Raw genomic sequence first — 16,475 nt, 5'->3', positions numbered from 1 at the left:
GCCAATGGCGCGCCGGCTCCGCGCGCTCCCCGCCTGGCTCGGCCAATGGGCGCCAGGGGGGCGGGGCGGGGGCGGGGCCCGAGCCCGCGAACATGGCGAAGACCTACGACTACCTGTTCAAGCTGCTGCTGATCGGGGACTCGGGCGTGGGCAAGACCTGCGCGCTCTTCCGCTTCTCCGAGGACGCCTTCAACGCCACCTTCATCTCCACCATCGGTGAGCCCGCGCACAGGCACTCACGGGCCCGCGGGGCGCCGGCGGCGGGGGTTGGCTGCGGCCGCCGCGGCTCCAAGCCCGGGAGGGGCGGGTTCGCTGAGCCCGGGGAGACTCCGGGAGGGGTCTGTGAGGGGCTGTTCCGCCTGGTCCTGGAACCTCCGCCCGGCCCTGGAACCTCCGCCTGGTCCCTCAGCCCCGACCCCGCAGCCCCCACTGTTCTCCTAGTCTCGCAGCCCCGGCCCGGTCCCGCAGCCCCTGACCCGGCCTCACAGCCCCGGCCCCGCAGGCCCCGCCCGGCCCCGCAGCCCCCCGGGATCCAGCACGGGGGGAGCTCTGAGGACGTGAAACTAGAACAGCGAAATCGAAGGGCAGAGCGCTGGTTTGGTCTCCCAGCAGGAGCTGTGAGTGATTTCGTTGCTTCTCCTTTTCAGGTATTGACTTTAAAATTAGGACGATAGAGCTCGATGGCAAGAGAATCAAACTGCAGATCTGGTGAGGCTCCTGTGCCGCGGGGGGTGTCCGGTCACCGGGGCTGTGCGTGGGGACGGTAGTGTGGTGCTTTTATTCCAGTTGTGCTGTTCAGTAGTTTATGGTATCTTAGAAGCTAAAACTCGGTCCTAGTGCGCCTAAAGACTGGTTCGAGTTAAATTCTTTAACTGTTCGGTGGTGTTATCTCGGGTCGGTGCTGGGGGTGGTGTGTGAGCCCCGTGTCCTGTCTGTTCCAGGGACACGGCCGGGCAGGAGCGATTCCGGACCATCACCACCGCCTACTACAGGGGAGCCATGGTAGGAGCAGTCCTGGGATCCGGGCTGGGATAAACCCACCTGGGAGGGTCAGGGCAGCTGGGGCTGAGGTGGGACAGGCACAACTGACCTTCTGTGCCAGGCTGGACCCTCAGCTGTGCTCCTGCTCCTGGCCATGCTGGGCTGACATGGGACTTTGTAGAGGGACCTTTCCCCATGTTCCACTCTATAAATACACCTCCTGCACCCCTTATCTTGCTGCCATTAACTGTGAACCAGCTGTGTTAAAAATAGTCCTTGTTAAGTTGCTTGTCTCTGCTACAGATGAGCCTTTAACTCTTGCTGAAACAATCTTTCTCCTTCTGACCTTCAGGGCATCATGTTAGTGTACGACATCACCAATGAAAAGTCTTTTGAAAATATTCGGAACTGGGTCAGGAATATTGAAGAGGTAATTTCTCTACTTGCTGTTCCTCCTCTGAAAATGATTGAAGCTTAATTGCTTCAGAAGTGTTACCTTTCTTGTGCTGGAGGGTACTTGGAAAATAAATAGGATGGAAATCAGTAACATTTGATGTTCCATCTGTGGGATGGAAGTTGGTAACACTGACTTGGCTGACAGTGATTTGTTGTGGGGGCCTGTTGTGTGATTTGTTGTGTTGCCACTGTACTTTTGAGGGCACCCAATGTGATGGTTTCCTGCCACAACAAGCGATCCAAGAGCTGCCGTGGTGCTGGGATGAGGGGTTGGGGGAGCCTGGAAATCTGCAGGAGGTGCTCAGCACCAGGATCTCCACGTTGGGTACTTGAGTGGTGCCTCCTGTGCCTGCCAGTGTTGATGTACAAAAGCCAAGCCTGGTGTCTGCTCTCTCTGTCCCAGCACGCGTCTCCAGACGTTGAAAAAATGATCCTGGGCAACAAATGTGACGCAAACGACAAAAGACAAGTTTCTAGAGAGCAAGGGGAGAAGGTGAGTGCTCTGTGGCTTTGATGGATCTCAGCTTAGGCTTTGCAAAGTCTAAAAACTGCTTTGATTATTGTCAGCGTGGCACCACCTGGGTGGAATGATTAAACGTTCTCCAAGCTGTCATGGCAATACATTTCCCCCCTGGGATGAAAAGCTGAGCCTGTGTTAAGGATTCTTGTTGATTATCTGTCAGGTGCAAGGCAACGAGCTGGATTTTTCTAAGAAAAAGGATGTTAGAGCTTGACATTGAGAAAATGTCTCTTTTTGGCTGGAAGCCACCGAGACCAGGTAGATGGGATGGTGTTTTCTGGCGTTGGTCGAGGCAGGGAAAGTGCATCTGCACTGCAGGTGTTCCAAGGTGTCAATGCAAGAAGAAAAATAAAAGAGGAAGGAGCGGATTAAAATGTGCAGGCTGCAAAAGAGCAGAGCAAAGCTGGTGAGAACAGGCCAGCAGCAGTGAGATTTAGTCCCTAATTGTTGCAAGTTGTTGTGTGTGAGTAAATCCCCAGCTCGGGTGACTCGGGGCAGGAGGGGCAGAGCCTGTGCCCGGGGGTGTGTTTGGAGCTGCTCCTGCAATTGTTCAACTCATGTGAAATCTGCTTTTGTTCAGCTCGCTGCAAGCTTTGGGATTAAATTCATGGAGACCAGTGCAAAAGCAAATATAAACATAGAGAATGTAAGTACAGACCCCTTCCTCTGATATTTATTGTCTTATTTGTGCAGACAGACAGTGAGGACAGGTACCTGTCCATTGTTGGGTACAGGGGGTGGGTTGTTAAACACATTTCCCTGCCTTCCATTAAGGTGTTGTTTAACTAAAATTATGCTAATTTATGTAAATGGAACTTGGTGCTTAGGACAACACAGGGGTGTTACAGCAAAGGGCATCAGGGCAGCACAAGGGAAAACTCAGCTCATGTCTTTGTACTCAAGAACAGGATTGATAAAGGACATTTTCCCACTGCACAAACCCTGGGTGGGGCTTTTGGGCTCAAAAAGGAGGTTGTGGATATAGAGAAGTAGCATTAAAACCTGGAGCAGGGGGAGAAAACCTGAAAATTTGATGTTCTTGAGGAGTTTGGTGTATGTAGAAACTCAGCTTATTGCTAAACAATAAAGTATATTAGAGTTGGAATGTATTTGTTATTTAATTTATTTGTTAGGGTACATTTTATTTCCCCTGTAACACTGAACTGTTTGACTTGTCACAGGCATTTTTCACTCTTGCAAGAGATATCAAAGCAAAAATGGACAAGAAGTTGGTGAGTAACTTATTTTGTCCATGCTGGATTTAAATAGGAAAAAAAAAAACCAACAACCAACCAAAAGCCACATTGCAAGAACTTTTCACAGTGTATAAAAATTGTATCATGGTCTCTTTCATAAGGGGTCACTGAAATGTTCTAGGAATGTGGTTTGAGTTCTGTCAAGCTGTGCTCTGACCTTGGCTTGTAAACAACTGTCTCTGCATTTCAGGAATTAGCTGAGGTTTTCTAAATAAAATGATTTATTTGTTTTATTAAAAGTCACGTGGGGGGTAGAGCAGTTTAATGATACTTCTCACTCTTGCAGTCTGAAAATCAGATAAATCATAAAGATAGAGGAGGCAGGGTAGAAGATTTAAACTGTTTCAGAATAGGTATAGAACTAATATTTTTGGATAATCTTTGCAAAAGCATCCTGAGCAATGACTGGGTTATCTTTTTACAACAAATAAATACATGTTGGTTTGTTCTTTATGAAATATGAAATGAAGCTGATGGGGGTTCCTTCTGCTCTTACTGAGCTTTCCACCCTCGTGTGTTCAGACATGAATTGATTGACCTGGGATATTTTGGGTCTTGCTGGCCATTCATAAATGTTTCAGCAAGAGCCAGACGTGCCCTTTAATTTATTATCTTTTAATCTCAGCTGTCTTTGTGTTAATATAAAGAAGAAACATAGATGCAGTGTGAGCTATTAAAGCCAAAAGCTGCAGATGCAGCTCTAGAAATTTTTGTCATGCCTGGTTTAAGACTGAGAAATGAGTGAAGCCTCCTGTTGGTTTTAGGGAAGGTTTTTGGGTACGTCAGGCTTGGCTCAAGAGAACGACCAGATGAAATATGGATGGGAGAAGCTGTGAAGTGTAAATGAGTAACTGAATATTCTTTGCCTCTTCAGGAAGGCAATAGCCCACAAGGCAGCAACCAGGGAGTCAAAATCACACCAGACCAGCAAAAGAAAAGCAGCTTTTTCCGATGTGTTCTTCTGTGAGGGACACGGCCTTAACCTGAGCTGGACTGTGCCTGTGCTGAGTGAGGTTTCCTCTGTCTGTGGACTTAGTGCTCCCAACAAACCTTGTCTGGTCACAAGAAACCCTGTGACCATCTGAATAAGAAATGGTTTATTTTGGTAATTGTTTGACTCTTCAGTTTTGGAGATGAAACAAGTGTATTTTTGCCAGCTCGCCGCCGGGCGCGTGTGCTGTGTGCAGAGGGGGAACAGATCCCACGTGGCCCGGGGATGCAGCACCTTTGCTGCCAGACTGCAACCTTTGTGTCCATAACTCTCATGTATCCAGTGGAGAAGGATGAAGTTATGATCAAAACAAGACCCAGAAATGCCCATGTGAATAAAGTCCAGGTGTGTGTACATGGTACATGTGCATATCCAGGCTGGAGCTGCACAAGGAACGGTGGCATCAGACCATCCCAGAAATGCCCCCGGGGGAGCAGTGCAGGCTGGGGCTTTCTCAGGAGGTAGGAGGGAGCTTTCTGCAGCTCCACCTCTTTGCTACTGCAGAGAAGCTCCTTTGCCTGTCACTTACTCAGTTGTGTTACTCTTGACAATCCACAAGTACAATTGACGTTTAAAAAAAAATCCTCCTCAAAGGAATCTCTATTTTTTTAAAAAGCCAAAGTGATGTAAATATAATGGATCCTTACCATCAGGAATTTATCCACATTAGACTTGATTGATTAATTAAGTACTCCAGATGTTTAGATGTGTTTGACAGGAGCTGATGGCTGCAGCGAGTCCTGGGCAGGTGATCTGTCATCTGTTCTTGGAGAACCAGGTCAGGGTCAGGCAGGGACACTTACACCAAATTTGTCACCTTACAATGGGCAACTTTTCCACTCTCCAGCTGGGAATGACCCCAGATCTGTCATGAAGTAGTAACTAGTTTGAAGTAGTGACCAGGAGCTGCCACACTGCTCCCCGTGGTGTGTTCCCATGCACACTCGCTCACATATGCAAACAAATGCTGCACATCCCCTTTCCAAACACAGACTCCTTCCCACTGACCTTGCCTTGCTGGGTGTCCCAGTGCAGATGTCAGGTAGCAACAACCCCTGTCACTGCAAACGACACCAGTCCTCCCAGGAACAGGCTGGGAACTCATTCCCACCAACCCATCCATGACATGGCTGTGTGTGAAATGCAGGAGCCACGTTCAGCCCCTGCCAGGCCGGGGGCTGCAGCTCTGAGCTCAGTTCTCCTGCCTAAAGGAGCCAGTGAGAGCATCTGCTGCTGAGTATTGCAGTGATGGTGTGTTTGATCCCAGCAAACTCCCAGCTGTGTCCTGCAGCTCACTGGGGCTGTAACATGCTTCGTTTACATTGACAACTGCACTTAAGGGTAGAATTGAAGTTGATTTTAAAGTTGTTGAATTTACTCACCGGTTTTGTTTTCTTCCAAGTTTGTGGTGGTAATCTCTGGCCTCAGAGTAGCACTGGTAAGTGTTACTGTAGTTAAAGATCTATCATAATTACAGATCTGTTCATAATTAACATTATAAATCTGCAGCCTGCTACTGGGTTCAACAGGAATGCTGCCTGTTCCTCTGAAATGGAAAAAGGATATTTCACTGTGTACGTTACTGGTTTATAAAAATGCATTTTAGATTCTACCAACCTTTTTTTAATAGCAGATTGCAACAAGCTCTGTCATGATTAAAGCTTTCCTCTAACCAGGACCTTATGAGGGTTTGGTTTTTTTGTTTACTTGTGGCTTTTTAGCAGCAGGACTTGGTGATTGTGCACCGTAGTGGATTTACACACAGATGTATTTGTAGGATAAAATCACTGAAGCCTCACTGAAGAGGCTTCCACTGTGGTTCAGAGTGTAGTTAACCCAGAGCTGTAGCTTGGACGAGCAGCATCTCTGTCTTGAGATAAGGATGGTTTTAAAGAGAGAGTTTGTGCTTCAAGAAATGATTGAGGCAGAACTGGGGAGGTGATAAGGCATGGTCTGAGTGCTGTTTTCTCCACAAAACTGATCAGTGTCATGATTTGCTTCTGGCTCAGCAGTAACTGTGGATTGTCTCACATCCATATTCTGCTTTATACAGCCAGATGTTGAGCCAGACTTATTTTTCAAGGTGACTGGAAAAATAAGTGGTTTATCTAACTTGACACCACAGGTCTGCCTGTGGACAGTATCAATAACTCATCTCAAGCTGGGGAAAGCAAACCATGTTCATTTACAAGTGGGTAAAACTTGAAGGACGGAATTGTGATTTTTTTCACTCATTTTCTAAATCTCAAGTTACTCTTTTGCATTCAGAACTCTTTGTGAATACCTTCTGTTTGAACTTATGCTGGTTGTTGCACATGTTTATGTACCTGATTAGAGTGTGATTTCCTTTGAAATGGTTGGTTTTACTCAATGAACAAGTACATTTTTGCCTGATCTCAGGAAGTTTCATGCAGTTACTGTGACTACAGCCATCACTATCCTTCTGGGTATGCAGGCTCTACCCAGGCATTAAGTCTGTGTAAGCAATATGAAACCTAAAATGCAAATGTAAGAGAGGAAAAGGTTAAAGACACTGCACTGCACCTGTGCTTGGCTCTGTGTCACTAAATACAGGCATCAAATCTTGGAGAAGTACCATATCTAGTTGATGTTTCCATCACATCATTCAGTTACTGTGTTTATTAAGTATGAGTGTTATGGAAAACACAAGTATCAGAGAGGTACTGGGGAAATACATTCAGTAATGTATCTAAGCTTTCTTTAACTAAGGAGGAAAAAATCTGAAATTGGGTACAAAATCTGTAAAACTGAGGAATTTAGGTAGATCTGCAAAACCAACTGTGCACACTACACATTCTCAGTGTCTGAATACCATTAAAATGTCAGGTAATGGATTAACAATTGGTTTGTAGAGAAACAAGCCCATTTTTGAGCACGTTCTCAAATTCCCTTACTTTAATGAGTATCATGGAATTCTGTGGTTGCCCTTATTTTCCAGGCTGGTTGCAATATTTGGGATGGTCCTCACCCTTTTGGGTGCAGAGCTGTCAGTGGGTCAGTAACTGGTGGAACTGCTGTTCTAACACTGATTTAACACCCATGTTGTGTGTGTCCTGTGCTGATGGGCACAGCTCATGTTCCCTGACATCAGAGCCTTATGCCAGCGTCAGAATTCCAGCCTCAGATTTATAAATCCTATGGATTATTGTAAGTCTCTTTACTGCTGCTGAAAATTCTTTGGTCTCTCCTTTCATGTGAGATGCTGATCATCCCCCTGACGATTGCTGAGGGGTTGTTGTGGGGGTGTCCCTGGCTCAAAACTGCCCTGATTTTGTGTTTTCTTGGACTTGTTTGTGCCAGGGGAGAAAGGAACAAACAGCTGTGTGAGGATGGGCTCCTTTGTTCTAGAAGTTATAGGGCTGAGGGAAGAATGATGACTTGTGTCTTCAGTTCTAGTTTAAACTAAAGATCTGCTCAGTGGAATGTGGATGGGAGCTGCAGTCTGAGTGTTCCAGCTGCCTCGTTCCCTGGCCCATCTCCCACTGAGCCCTGGAGTTTCTGTGGTTGATAAAGTTTAGCAGCTGGAAAGAGCAGCTTTCCAGCCTTTCTGCAGGAAAAGTGTGCTCTGCCTGGAGCGTGAGTTGGGACTTACGACTTCCTTTTGAAGGGAACTTAATGCATCCCAAAAATCTGTAAAAAGAACTGTAAATTGTGTTTTTAGAATGACCACTTTTGGCTGCCACCCTTCCCACGTTACAACTGCTTTCTTAAACACTTCCCATTGATTTTCATGTTTGTATTAAAACTGTTGTTTATTACAGGATGTCTGTTTTTACTCTGTTGTACAGGACCCTGAGCACTGCATAAATAAACTTCTTATGAAAAGAGAATTTTACAAACTTAGTTTGTCAGTTCTGTTTGTCATTTGTGCATATGGAGTCTGGTGTGGAAAACAGGGGATTTCTGAAATTAGAGAAGAGGGACAGAATTTGGGGAAGGGTTTCTTGTCCTCAAAGTATGCTGACTTTCTCATTATAAATCCTGCACTCTGGAGAAAACTTCTGCAAATTGATTAATTGGAGCATTTATTAAGACTCTAAATGATCAGAAGAGTTGCTTACACAGTTTTGATTAATCACAGTGTTTTGGAAACTATTCTCAAGTGGGTTTTTTCCTGGTTAAGGCATTTTCTTGGGAATTTTTCGAAGCTATACAAGCTCCTTTTCTACCTGGTGGTATCTGAACTTTAAAAGAATACTTCCCATCTCACTGTCCAGGCCAGGTTTGCTCCAGCTGAGGGGGGAATAGACATTTTGTTAAATTCCAGGGAAATCTTGATGCAGAACTTAATTAATTGATCCTTTAAGAGAGGTAAACAAGAAGAGTTTTCTGACTGGTTCAGTTACCACAAGTTGTCCTCTTTGCCCCTCTCATTTTGTGCTCTTATGGTTGGTAATCTTGGATGAAGTGATAGTTTTTTAAGGTTCCAGAAGTGCTTCCATCCATGTTTCACTGGATTCAGATCCTGATGTGAAATGTGCTGTTAACAAGAGGAAGCCACGATCACTTGTGTGTCACTATGCAAAGGATTAACTCAATTAATTCTAGGGCTGTACTATAATTGGAAACTTTATTTCATGAAGCACTTGCAAGGACTGGGTACATTAAATAAATGCAAGATTTGAGTGCTGCTTTGTGTAAGATGTGCATCAGAACCACATTAACACCCTGTCAGGCACTGAGTGAGCAAATCTCATGGACCTACCAGTGCAGCCTGAGTGCTAATATTAACTTTTTAAGTTACAAGGACTTTTTGTTGTATAAAAAGTACATCTGGAGGTTCAAAAGCAAGTCAAGGAGCCTCCAGGCTTTTTTTCAAGCATCTCTTTTCCCAGTCTTTGCAGCTCTACTAGAACCTGCCAGGGAAGAGTGGTTATCTATGAAGGCTGAGGAAACATAAAATACACACTTCAGAGGCTTTTGACAGAGAAACTAAGAGCAATTTTGTGTCAGAAATGAAAAGCAAATATTACCTGAGGAAATCTGGGGCTCGTATGATCATGTGCTGAAAGTCTTCCAAGGACAGTTTGCCATCATTGTCCACATCAGCCTCGTAAATCACCTTCTCACAAACAAGGCTGACTTCTTCTGGGGTCAGCTCATTTCGGGTTAATTTGTTAACAGTTTTCTCTAGGTCTGATTTGCATATGTAATCATCGTTGTTAAAATCTGACAAAGGAGACAAAAATTAATTTGAAGTGACAGAATTTCAGCATTTTACGTGGTTGGCTGCCAAGACCCAACAGGAGGGTTTTGTTCCCAGGATGTGATGGATTTATATCAGCAGAACTCAGATCAGAAAGGAAGTTACCTCTGTGTGCTTGTAAAAAAATCAGTTACAAAATAAAAGCCTAATCATTTCTCCTTATCATATATAAGAGTAACAACTGTAAATAGTTTAGTGGCTAAACATAGTGTAGCCATAATTAAATCATTCCAGCAAGATTTTGTTTCTTTGATATATGGTTTGTCTTTAGCTGATCATAAAGAAAATAACTGAAAATAGTCCCTTAAAAAAATTAAATCTTTAAATTTGTCCTTGGAGAAAAAAGCCTGCACTGTTATTCCCTGCCTCCCCCTCCCAAATCCACCCTACAGATTTATGGGCAGCCAAATCCCTTGTGCTGCACTTTTCCAAGCAGCTCTTCAGACAGAAATATTTCTTAAATGTTTATCAGCTCTTGAAAACCGCAGATAATTTCAGGCTGTAAATTTTGTAGTAAATCCTGATCCCAAGTAAATAAGAGACAAAAGGATAAAGAAAACCAAAAGTTTTTAGTAGAGAGAGAACAAATACTGAGATGGAATTAAAAGAAATGCTAACTAGAAATCATTATAATGAAGATTTTGCATCCCTGCATGAAGCTGCAGGATTTCCCCAACTTTTTATGCATGTCTCACTCACCATAAATTTTAAAAGCATAATAAGCTTTCAAGTCTCTGGGAGCCATTTCACTTAGCACTGAAAACATGTCCAGAAAATTATCCAAAGTCATGTTGCCGTCCCCGTGCTCCGAGAACACCTCTGCAATCCGCTGCCGGAACGGGTTGTCCTGGGAAACAGAGGAGCAAGGGAAGGTCATCCTCACCAGCATTGATTTCAGTGCAGATGAGGCAGTTGGAGAGAGATTGTTTTTGTTGAAACCTCTTTTTGGCAAACTCCCCCCTTTCTGCCATTCTGCTCGTGTCAGAGGCAGCCGCAGCTGCGGCCGCTTTAAACTTTGTGCGGCTTCAGGGTGTTTTCTGGGAATCACTGGAAGCTTCCAGAAAGACTTCTGCCGTCAATAACCCAAATTTATTTGTATGTCAGGCTCCCAGCAATTAGTCCTGGATGAATTATTAAAATGGGGCAGATTAAACTGCAGTGTGTCACTCGAGTCGTGTGCCTGGCTCGTACCTTGAGCTCTGGCATGCTGGCAATGAGCTCGTAGGGCAGTGTCACAGCTGGTTTGTCTGTGTAGTCGAGGGGAACGAGCTGAGGGGCCAGATCTCGGTACCTGTAAAACAGCCTGAGGCAGAAAGAAAGGCTTGTTTGGTGAATGAGTCCTTTAGACCTCTGAGCACAAGGTGTTTGCCTCTTCCACCTCACTTTTCACTCTTTTTCTCCATTACCAGACGGAGATCGGTCACTAAGTAACATATATGTTGTATATATATTATATATCACAGAATATTCTGAGCTGGAAGGGACCCACAGGGATCATGGAGTCCACCTCTTTATATATAACAAGTATATCTATAATATATCACAGAATCATTATGTTGGTGGTGGAAGAACCAGTATTGAGAGCAACACGGTGTAACTGGTGAAAAATACAAAGCTTCATTCTAGGACAATGAGGTGAAAATGCTTACACAGCTCATGCAGCCAAACCCCTTCACACCTGTCTCCAAACCCACATTTAACAGTGTCAGGTTTATTCTACAGAGGTGTTCAGGCACGTGGAGTCACTGGGATGTGTGTTCATGATAACAAGGCACAAGACCTTCAACCTGAAGGTCCACCTGATTTGTTTCCAAGCACACAAATGCTGGTGGCAAGGCAGAAGGGATCTGTTTGCATGGTGTGGCCAAAAAACAACGGGCTGAAACCGGAGCGTGAAAAATCCGGTTTAAACGTCAGAATAAAACCTAAAGTCGTGGGCAGGGAGAGAGATCTGGGATCCACCCTAACAGGATTTTACCCATCCAAAGTATCCTCCTGTTCTTCCACAGAACTCAGGTTCAAGAGACAGAAAATGTGCACCAGGATTGGAATGTATTGACCACTTTTTCAGCGTGTCTTTGCTTTCTTCTCGCGCTAGAGAAAGGATCCCATTCACAGCTGTTACCAACAAAACAATAGGAGAGAATTTTAAAAGGGATCCTTATCAATAATAAATGTCTTAATTCATGACATAGTTATGGTTCTGGCCTCTGTTTCCTATGGGGAGAGGGGGCAGGTCCAGATTCCAGTTTTTACAGAACCATTCCTGTTTTATATCCTGTCTAAAATCCACACGCAGATGTCAGGGGTCTAAAGTTCTGTACAAAACTGTCCCCTGTGCTCTGCCCTTCAGAGCAACTGCCAAAAAACACGTGTGGTGGCATCTTGAGAGCAGAGAAATGGAACAATTCCCTTTCTGTTCACACACCCAAGGGTCAGGGAGGGCAAACAGAGCTTCAGTGTTGTGTGTGTTACTGTCTGGGTGAGTATTTCTTGCAAGAGGAGAAGTTCAGGTTTTCAGTGAAGCCTCTCAGTCCCACTCCTCATCTTGTCTTTATCAGAACCTTTGGCCAGAGATTAAATGGAGAGTTCAATGAGGCACATGAAGGGGGAAAATGCACTTTGAAGCAGCAGTGTAATTATTTATAAGCAGACATGAAGAAAACTTGACACAATCATTAAGGATTTATGAAAATCAGGCCAAGTATTCCAAAGGATAACAGTATATTTTGAAGCATCTGTCATAAAACAATGTGAAACGTGGATGTTGCTGGCAAAGTATCCACTAAATATAAGTTGTTACATTTATTTCTGATAAATAAAGAGGGACTGGTACATAAATACAAAATTCAGAATTCTGTCTCAGTTTAGGATAGATAACACAGAGTTTGTACATTAAAAAAAAAAAAAGAAAATACTAAGATTGCCCAAAGGTATCACTTTAAAAACAATTTTAAAATAGATTTATGCAAATTTAAAATATCTCACCCTGTATGTAGCCTGCCTTTATAGCAATCTATGTCCTTTACCCACAAAATGCACACAGAATACTCACCTCAGGATTTCTTTCCTTGTGAAAAATGTGCAGTCCTGTGAAACAAGAAAAGATAAAACATGTAATGAGTTTTTAGCATGCATTGGCCCAAACTTTTCCTGTACAGTGACTTAGATGAAGTTATATTGTAAAATACGTAACTAAGCATTAAAGCTCTCTTTTTGGCATATAATGAGAAGTATTTCATAACTGTCCTTCTTGAGATAAAGATCAAACTATATCACTAAAATCTGTGGTGTAATTCAGTACTTCTACTTATTAATTTTTAAAAGAGATTGTTAAAAAAAAAACACCTTTACCATTATTCAGCGTTGTGTTCAAACAGCCATTTAGTTTGGTTTATACCTGATATGCATCCAGCTGCTCTTGAGTGAAAATGGTTTGCTTATTGCCCATTTCGAGCTGGGAATAGCGACTTTTTTCCCATCCTTCTTTCCTCAAAGGCACCTTTACGGGTCGTCTGGATATTCGGTTATTAAAAGCTGCAACAATGAGGTTCAGGTACAGCAGAGGATCAGGTAACCAACTTCCACAGGCTGCAAAGTATCATAACAGGAGCATTTCATCAAATCTTTAGTCTGGCTGCTTGAGGCTCTTATCCAGCAGCACTCACCTGTCTCCTGTGAGCACCACAAAGACTCGGGTTACAGCATTTAGCAAAACAACTAATAGCTGCTCATTAGTGCCTTTGAGCAGCAGGTATTCTTGTATCCTGCTTTTTCATGCCTTCAGATACTGCAAATTAACTGAAAAGTGTTAGTAGTATTTTCCTTCTTTGAGAATTAACACCGAATGCTGGAGATTTGGTAACCACTCCTTCTTCTCCTTCTCATTCTTCACAGAATAATTAAGGTTGGAAAAGCCCTCTAAGATCAGAGTCCAACCACTAACCCAGCACTGCCAAGGTTACCACTAACCCATGTCCCCAAGTGCCACAGCCAAGTTTTATGGACACTTCCAGGGATGGTGACTCCACCAGTGCCCCGGGCAGCCTGTGCCGGTGTTTCCCTTCGTGCACATTGTGTGCTGCTAATGGTAGTTTGTACTGGAGGTAGTATCCATAAATTATTTACACACATAAGTTCAGAGTTAGTCCCTTTCCAAGTACAGCCCCTCTATTATTAGGATTATTTAGTAATTTCCGTACAAATTACGTAACCCCAGTGCACTTCTCCACATTCTCAAAGGACGGGTCTGCACCTGGGCAGGGTCTTTTTGACCTATAAGTGTGATTTTAATATTATAACGAAGATAGTTCAGCTCTAGGATACACAGACCTTAAGTCTTTTGCCAAGTTAGCCATGTATTCATAGACATCCATCACCATCTTGATTTACTACATCTTTAAATCTTGTTAATTCCCAGATGTCCTTGACTAAGGGATGCTCCTGCTGCCCGTTGCACTCATTAGGTCTCCTCCCTTGCTGATCAGGCTTAAAAGTACATAAAGAGCGTACACCAAAAAACATCCTGACTTTAAGAGAATCTTGACATATTCCACAATTGCGACAGTCCCGCCCCGGTTCCCCTCACGGAGGGTCGGACGAGGCTCATTCTATCCCGGTTTCCCTCACGGAGAGGGCGGACAGGGCTCGTTCCCGGTTCCCCTCACGGAGGGGCAGAAGGGGCTTATTCCCGGTTCCCCTCACGGAGGGAGCGCACGGGGCTCGTTCCCCGTTCCCCTCACGGAGGGGCAGAATGGGCTTATTCCCAGTTCCCCTCACGGAGGGGCAGAATGGGCTTATTCCCAGTTCCCCTCACGGAGGGGCAGAATGGGCTTATTCCCAGTTCCCCTCACGGAGGGAGCGCACGGGGCTCATTGCCCGTTCCCCGTTCCCCTCACGGAGGGAGCGCACGGGGCTCGTTCCCCGTTCCCCTCACGGAGGGAGCGCACGGGGCTCGTTCCCCGTTCCCCTCACGGAGGGGCAGAATGGGCTTATTCCCAGTTACCCTCACGGAGGGAGCGCACGGGGCTCGCTGCCAGTTCCCCTCACGGAGGGAGCTCACGGGGCTCGTTCCCCGTTCCCCGTTCCCCTCACGGAGGGAGCGCACGGGGCTCGCGGCCAGGTCCCCTCTCCCCGGCCGCGCCGTTGCGGCGGTGCCGGCAGAGGGCGCGGGCGCGGCCGTTCCGCCATGGCGGATTACGAGGCGGTGCAGCGCGGGCCGCTGCGGCTGAAGGGCAGCGGGGGGGCCCTGGGGGCCGGCAAACGGTGAGGGGGGACCGGGGAGACCCGGGGGGACAGGGGGGAACCGGGGGTGGTGAGGGGGGACCGGAGGAACAGGCGGACACCCATCCCCGGGGCCGGGCGCTGACCGGACTGTGCCCGCAGGAAGAAGAAGAAGGCGAAGGAAAAGGCCCAGATCCTGGAGCACATCGTGAGCAGCAAGAAGCAGGAGGAGGAGAAGAAGCGCGGGCTGGACAAGCGGACCCCGGCGCAGGTGGCCTACGAGAAGATGCAGGAGAAGCGGGTAAGGCTTTAAAAACCACCCCCGTCACCCCTCGGGTGCGGCCGCTGAGGGGCCTCCAGTGCTCGGAGTAACCGGCCCCTCTGTGTCTCCCGCAGCAAATGGAGCGGATCCTGAAAAAAGCCTCGAAAACCCACAAGCAGAGAGTGGAGGTGAGCGAAATCACCCCGAGTCCCTCGGAGTGTGCTTATTATTGTTGGGCTGGAGGAACTATTTCACCTTGTGAAGCACAGGCAGGGGGGTCTTGTGGTTCGACTTGGTGATGTCAGCACCAAATGTTAAAACGTTTTCTTTCTCTTTTCCTCCCCCAGGACTTCAACAGGCACTTGGATACTCTGACTGAGCATTACGACATTCCCAAAGTCAGCTGGACTAAGTGACTGGGCTGCTTGTCACGGGCTCTGGAGCAGGAGCTGTGTTTTGTTTGTATCAAGCAAGGGTTGCCATGTAAATGTGTGTGTTCTCCATATTGTCTAATATATCTTCTGAGCGTTTTATGACTTTGTCCTGTCTTATTTTATAGCTTTGCTTGTTAAAGCCAAATGTCCAGCAAAGGCTTCTCTTGGCTGAGGAGCCAAGTTTATGTGGGTGCAGAGGGCTGGTTTTTTAGTGTTTAAAATGAGATTAAGGCCAAAATTAATTGCTGCAAGCCAGCTGGAAAATGTTCCTTTATTTGTTCTCCTTTTTGGAAGCAAAGAGTCTGACAGTCTCATATTTAAGTTTCTTTTGTAAGTTATGGGAATTGTAAAATTCCTTTCTATCAAGTTCTTTCAGAGGTGATGTTGCAAAATGTGGAGTAGGTAAAATTTTCTTAAGGAAGGATGTTCTTTCATGTTTGATCTTTGTATACTTTTAAACCTAATCAACAAGAGGGGAGATTTAATCCAGGGAAGAGAGGGCAGCCAACAAGTTCTCAGTGATGTCCAGGTTTTGATAGTTGGGGTGCTGCATTTGTGGAACACACCGAGCACCCAAGCTTGGCAACTTTGGAATATATAATCAGTGTCTCTCTTGAGTGTTGCACACGAGGTAACAAATATGATTTTGTGGACAACAGTATTTCTATTCAGACTTCTTTCAGAGATGAGGGGTCTGCTGCAACTTGTAACTTTGATATAACTTATTAAAGCGCTGGTTTCATCCTTTTTTTTTTTTGGTGCTGATTTACATATAAAATCGGGGTGAATTTTGTGTATGAAGTTCTGGAAGGGCCATGCCTGCCTTTACAGTTCTCACCCCCTGTGAGGGACGACACGTACCTCGACATTCAAAATCCTGTCGCTCCTCTTCAATTGGAATATTGGAATAATCAGAATATTGGGATAATCGGAATATTGTTTTTAACCCGAATTTGGTCCCTCTTGTTGAGCCAGGGGAGCTCAGTGTGGTTCCCACCTCAGCCTGGACAGACCTGCGTTCCTTTCCGGGGTCTGTGCCAGCACTATGGGGGAAAACACCTCACCCCGCTGTGCCAGCGCTACTGGACCATTCATTCCCAGCGGGAATAAAACTGGGGAAAACAT

General features: G+C 45.5%; 4 protein-coding genes across 7 annotated transcripts in view; 2 read left to right on the top strand and 2 right to left on the bottom strand.

Moving 5' to 3' along the window:
- The window catches only part of TINCR (TINCR ubiquitin domain containing), a 123,345-nt gene that overhangs the window by 34,781 nt on the left and 72,089 nt on the right, over positions 1–16,475 (bottom strand). The window lies entirely within an intron of this gene.
- Positions 60–8,064, top strand: RAB8A (RAB8A, member RAS oncogene family). The gene is made up of 8 exons (XM_064637479.1): positions 60–216; positions 648–708; positions 942–1,002; positions 1,334–1,411; positions 1,841–1,930; positions 2,538–2,603; positions 3,139–3,189; positions 4,088–8,064. Exons 1-8 carry the CDS (start codon positions 93–95, stop codon positions 4,178–4,180), a joined length of 624 nt encoding a protein of 207 aa, XP_064493549.1. The 5' UTR covers positions 60–92; the 3' UTR covers positions 4,181–8,064.
- CIB3 (calcium and integrin binding family member 3) lies at positions 8,234–14,605 on the bottom strand. 4 transcript variants are annotated; one of them, XM_064637480.1, is made up of 7 exons: positions 13,100–14,605; positions 12,832–13,022; positions 12,487–12,521; positions 10,623–10,734; positions 10,131–10,278; positions 9,199–9,394; positions 8,234–8,705 (listed from the first exon to the last, which is right to left on the bottom strand). In XM_064637480.1, exons 2-7 carry the CDS (start codon positions 12,880–12,882, stop codon positions 8,684–8,686), a joined length of 564 nt encoding a protein of 187 aa, XP_064493550.1. In that variant the 5' UTR covers positions 12,883–13,022; positions 13,100–14,605; the 3' UTR covers positions 8,234–8,683. The 4 variants fall into 4 exon arrangements, with proteins under 4 accessions (XP_064493550.1, XP_064493552.1, XP_064493551.1 ...); XM_064637482.1 differs by having other exon boundaries at positions 12,832–12,968; XM_064637481.1 differs by having other exon boundaries at positions 13,764–14,605.
- Positions 14,599–15,449, top strand: FAM32A (family with sequence similarity 32 member A). The gene is made up of 4 exons (XM_064637484.1): positions 14,599–14,696; positions 14,817–14,955; positions 15,051–15,104; positions 15,264–15,449. The coding sequence occupies exons 1-4, from the start codon at positions 14,620–14,622 to the stop codon at positions 15,330–15,332; spliced, it is 339 nt and encodes a 112-aa protein (XP_064493554.1). The 5' UTR covers positions 14,599–14,619; the 3' UTR covers positions 15,333–15,449.

This window comes from Pseudopipra pipra, chromosome 27, assembly GCF_036250125.1.
Source record: "Pseudopipra pipra isolate bDixPip1 chromosome 27, bDixPip1.hap1, whole genome shotgun sequence".
NCBI classification, from domain to species: Eukaryota; Metazoa; Chordata; class Aves; order Passeriformes; family Pipridae; genus Pseudopipra; species Pseudopipra pipra.
The sequence above is the reverse complement of the archived record's forward strand: the minus strand, read 5'-3'. Positions and strand labels throughout refer to the sequence as shown.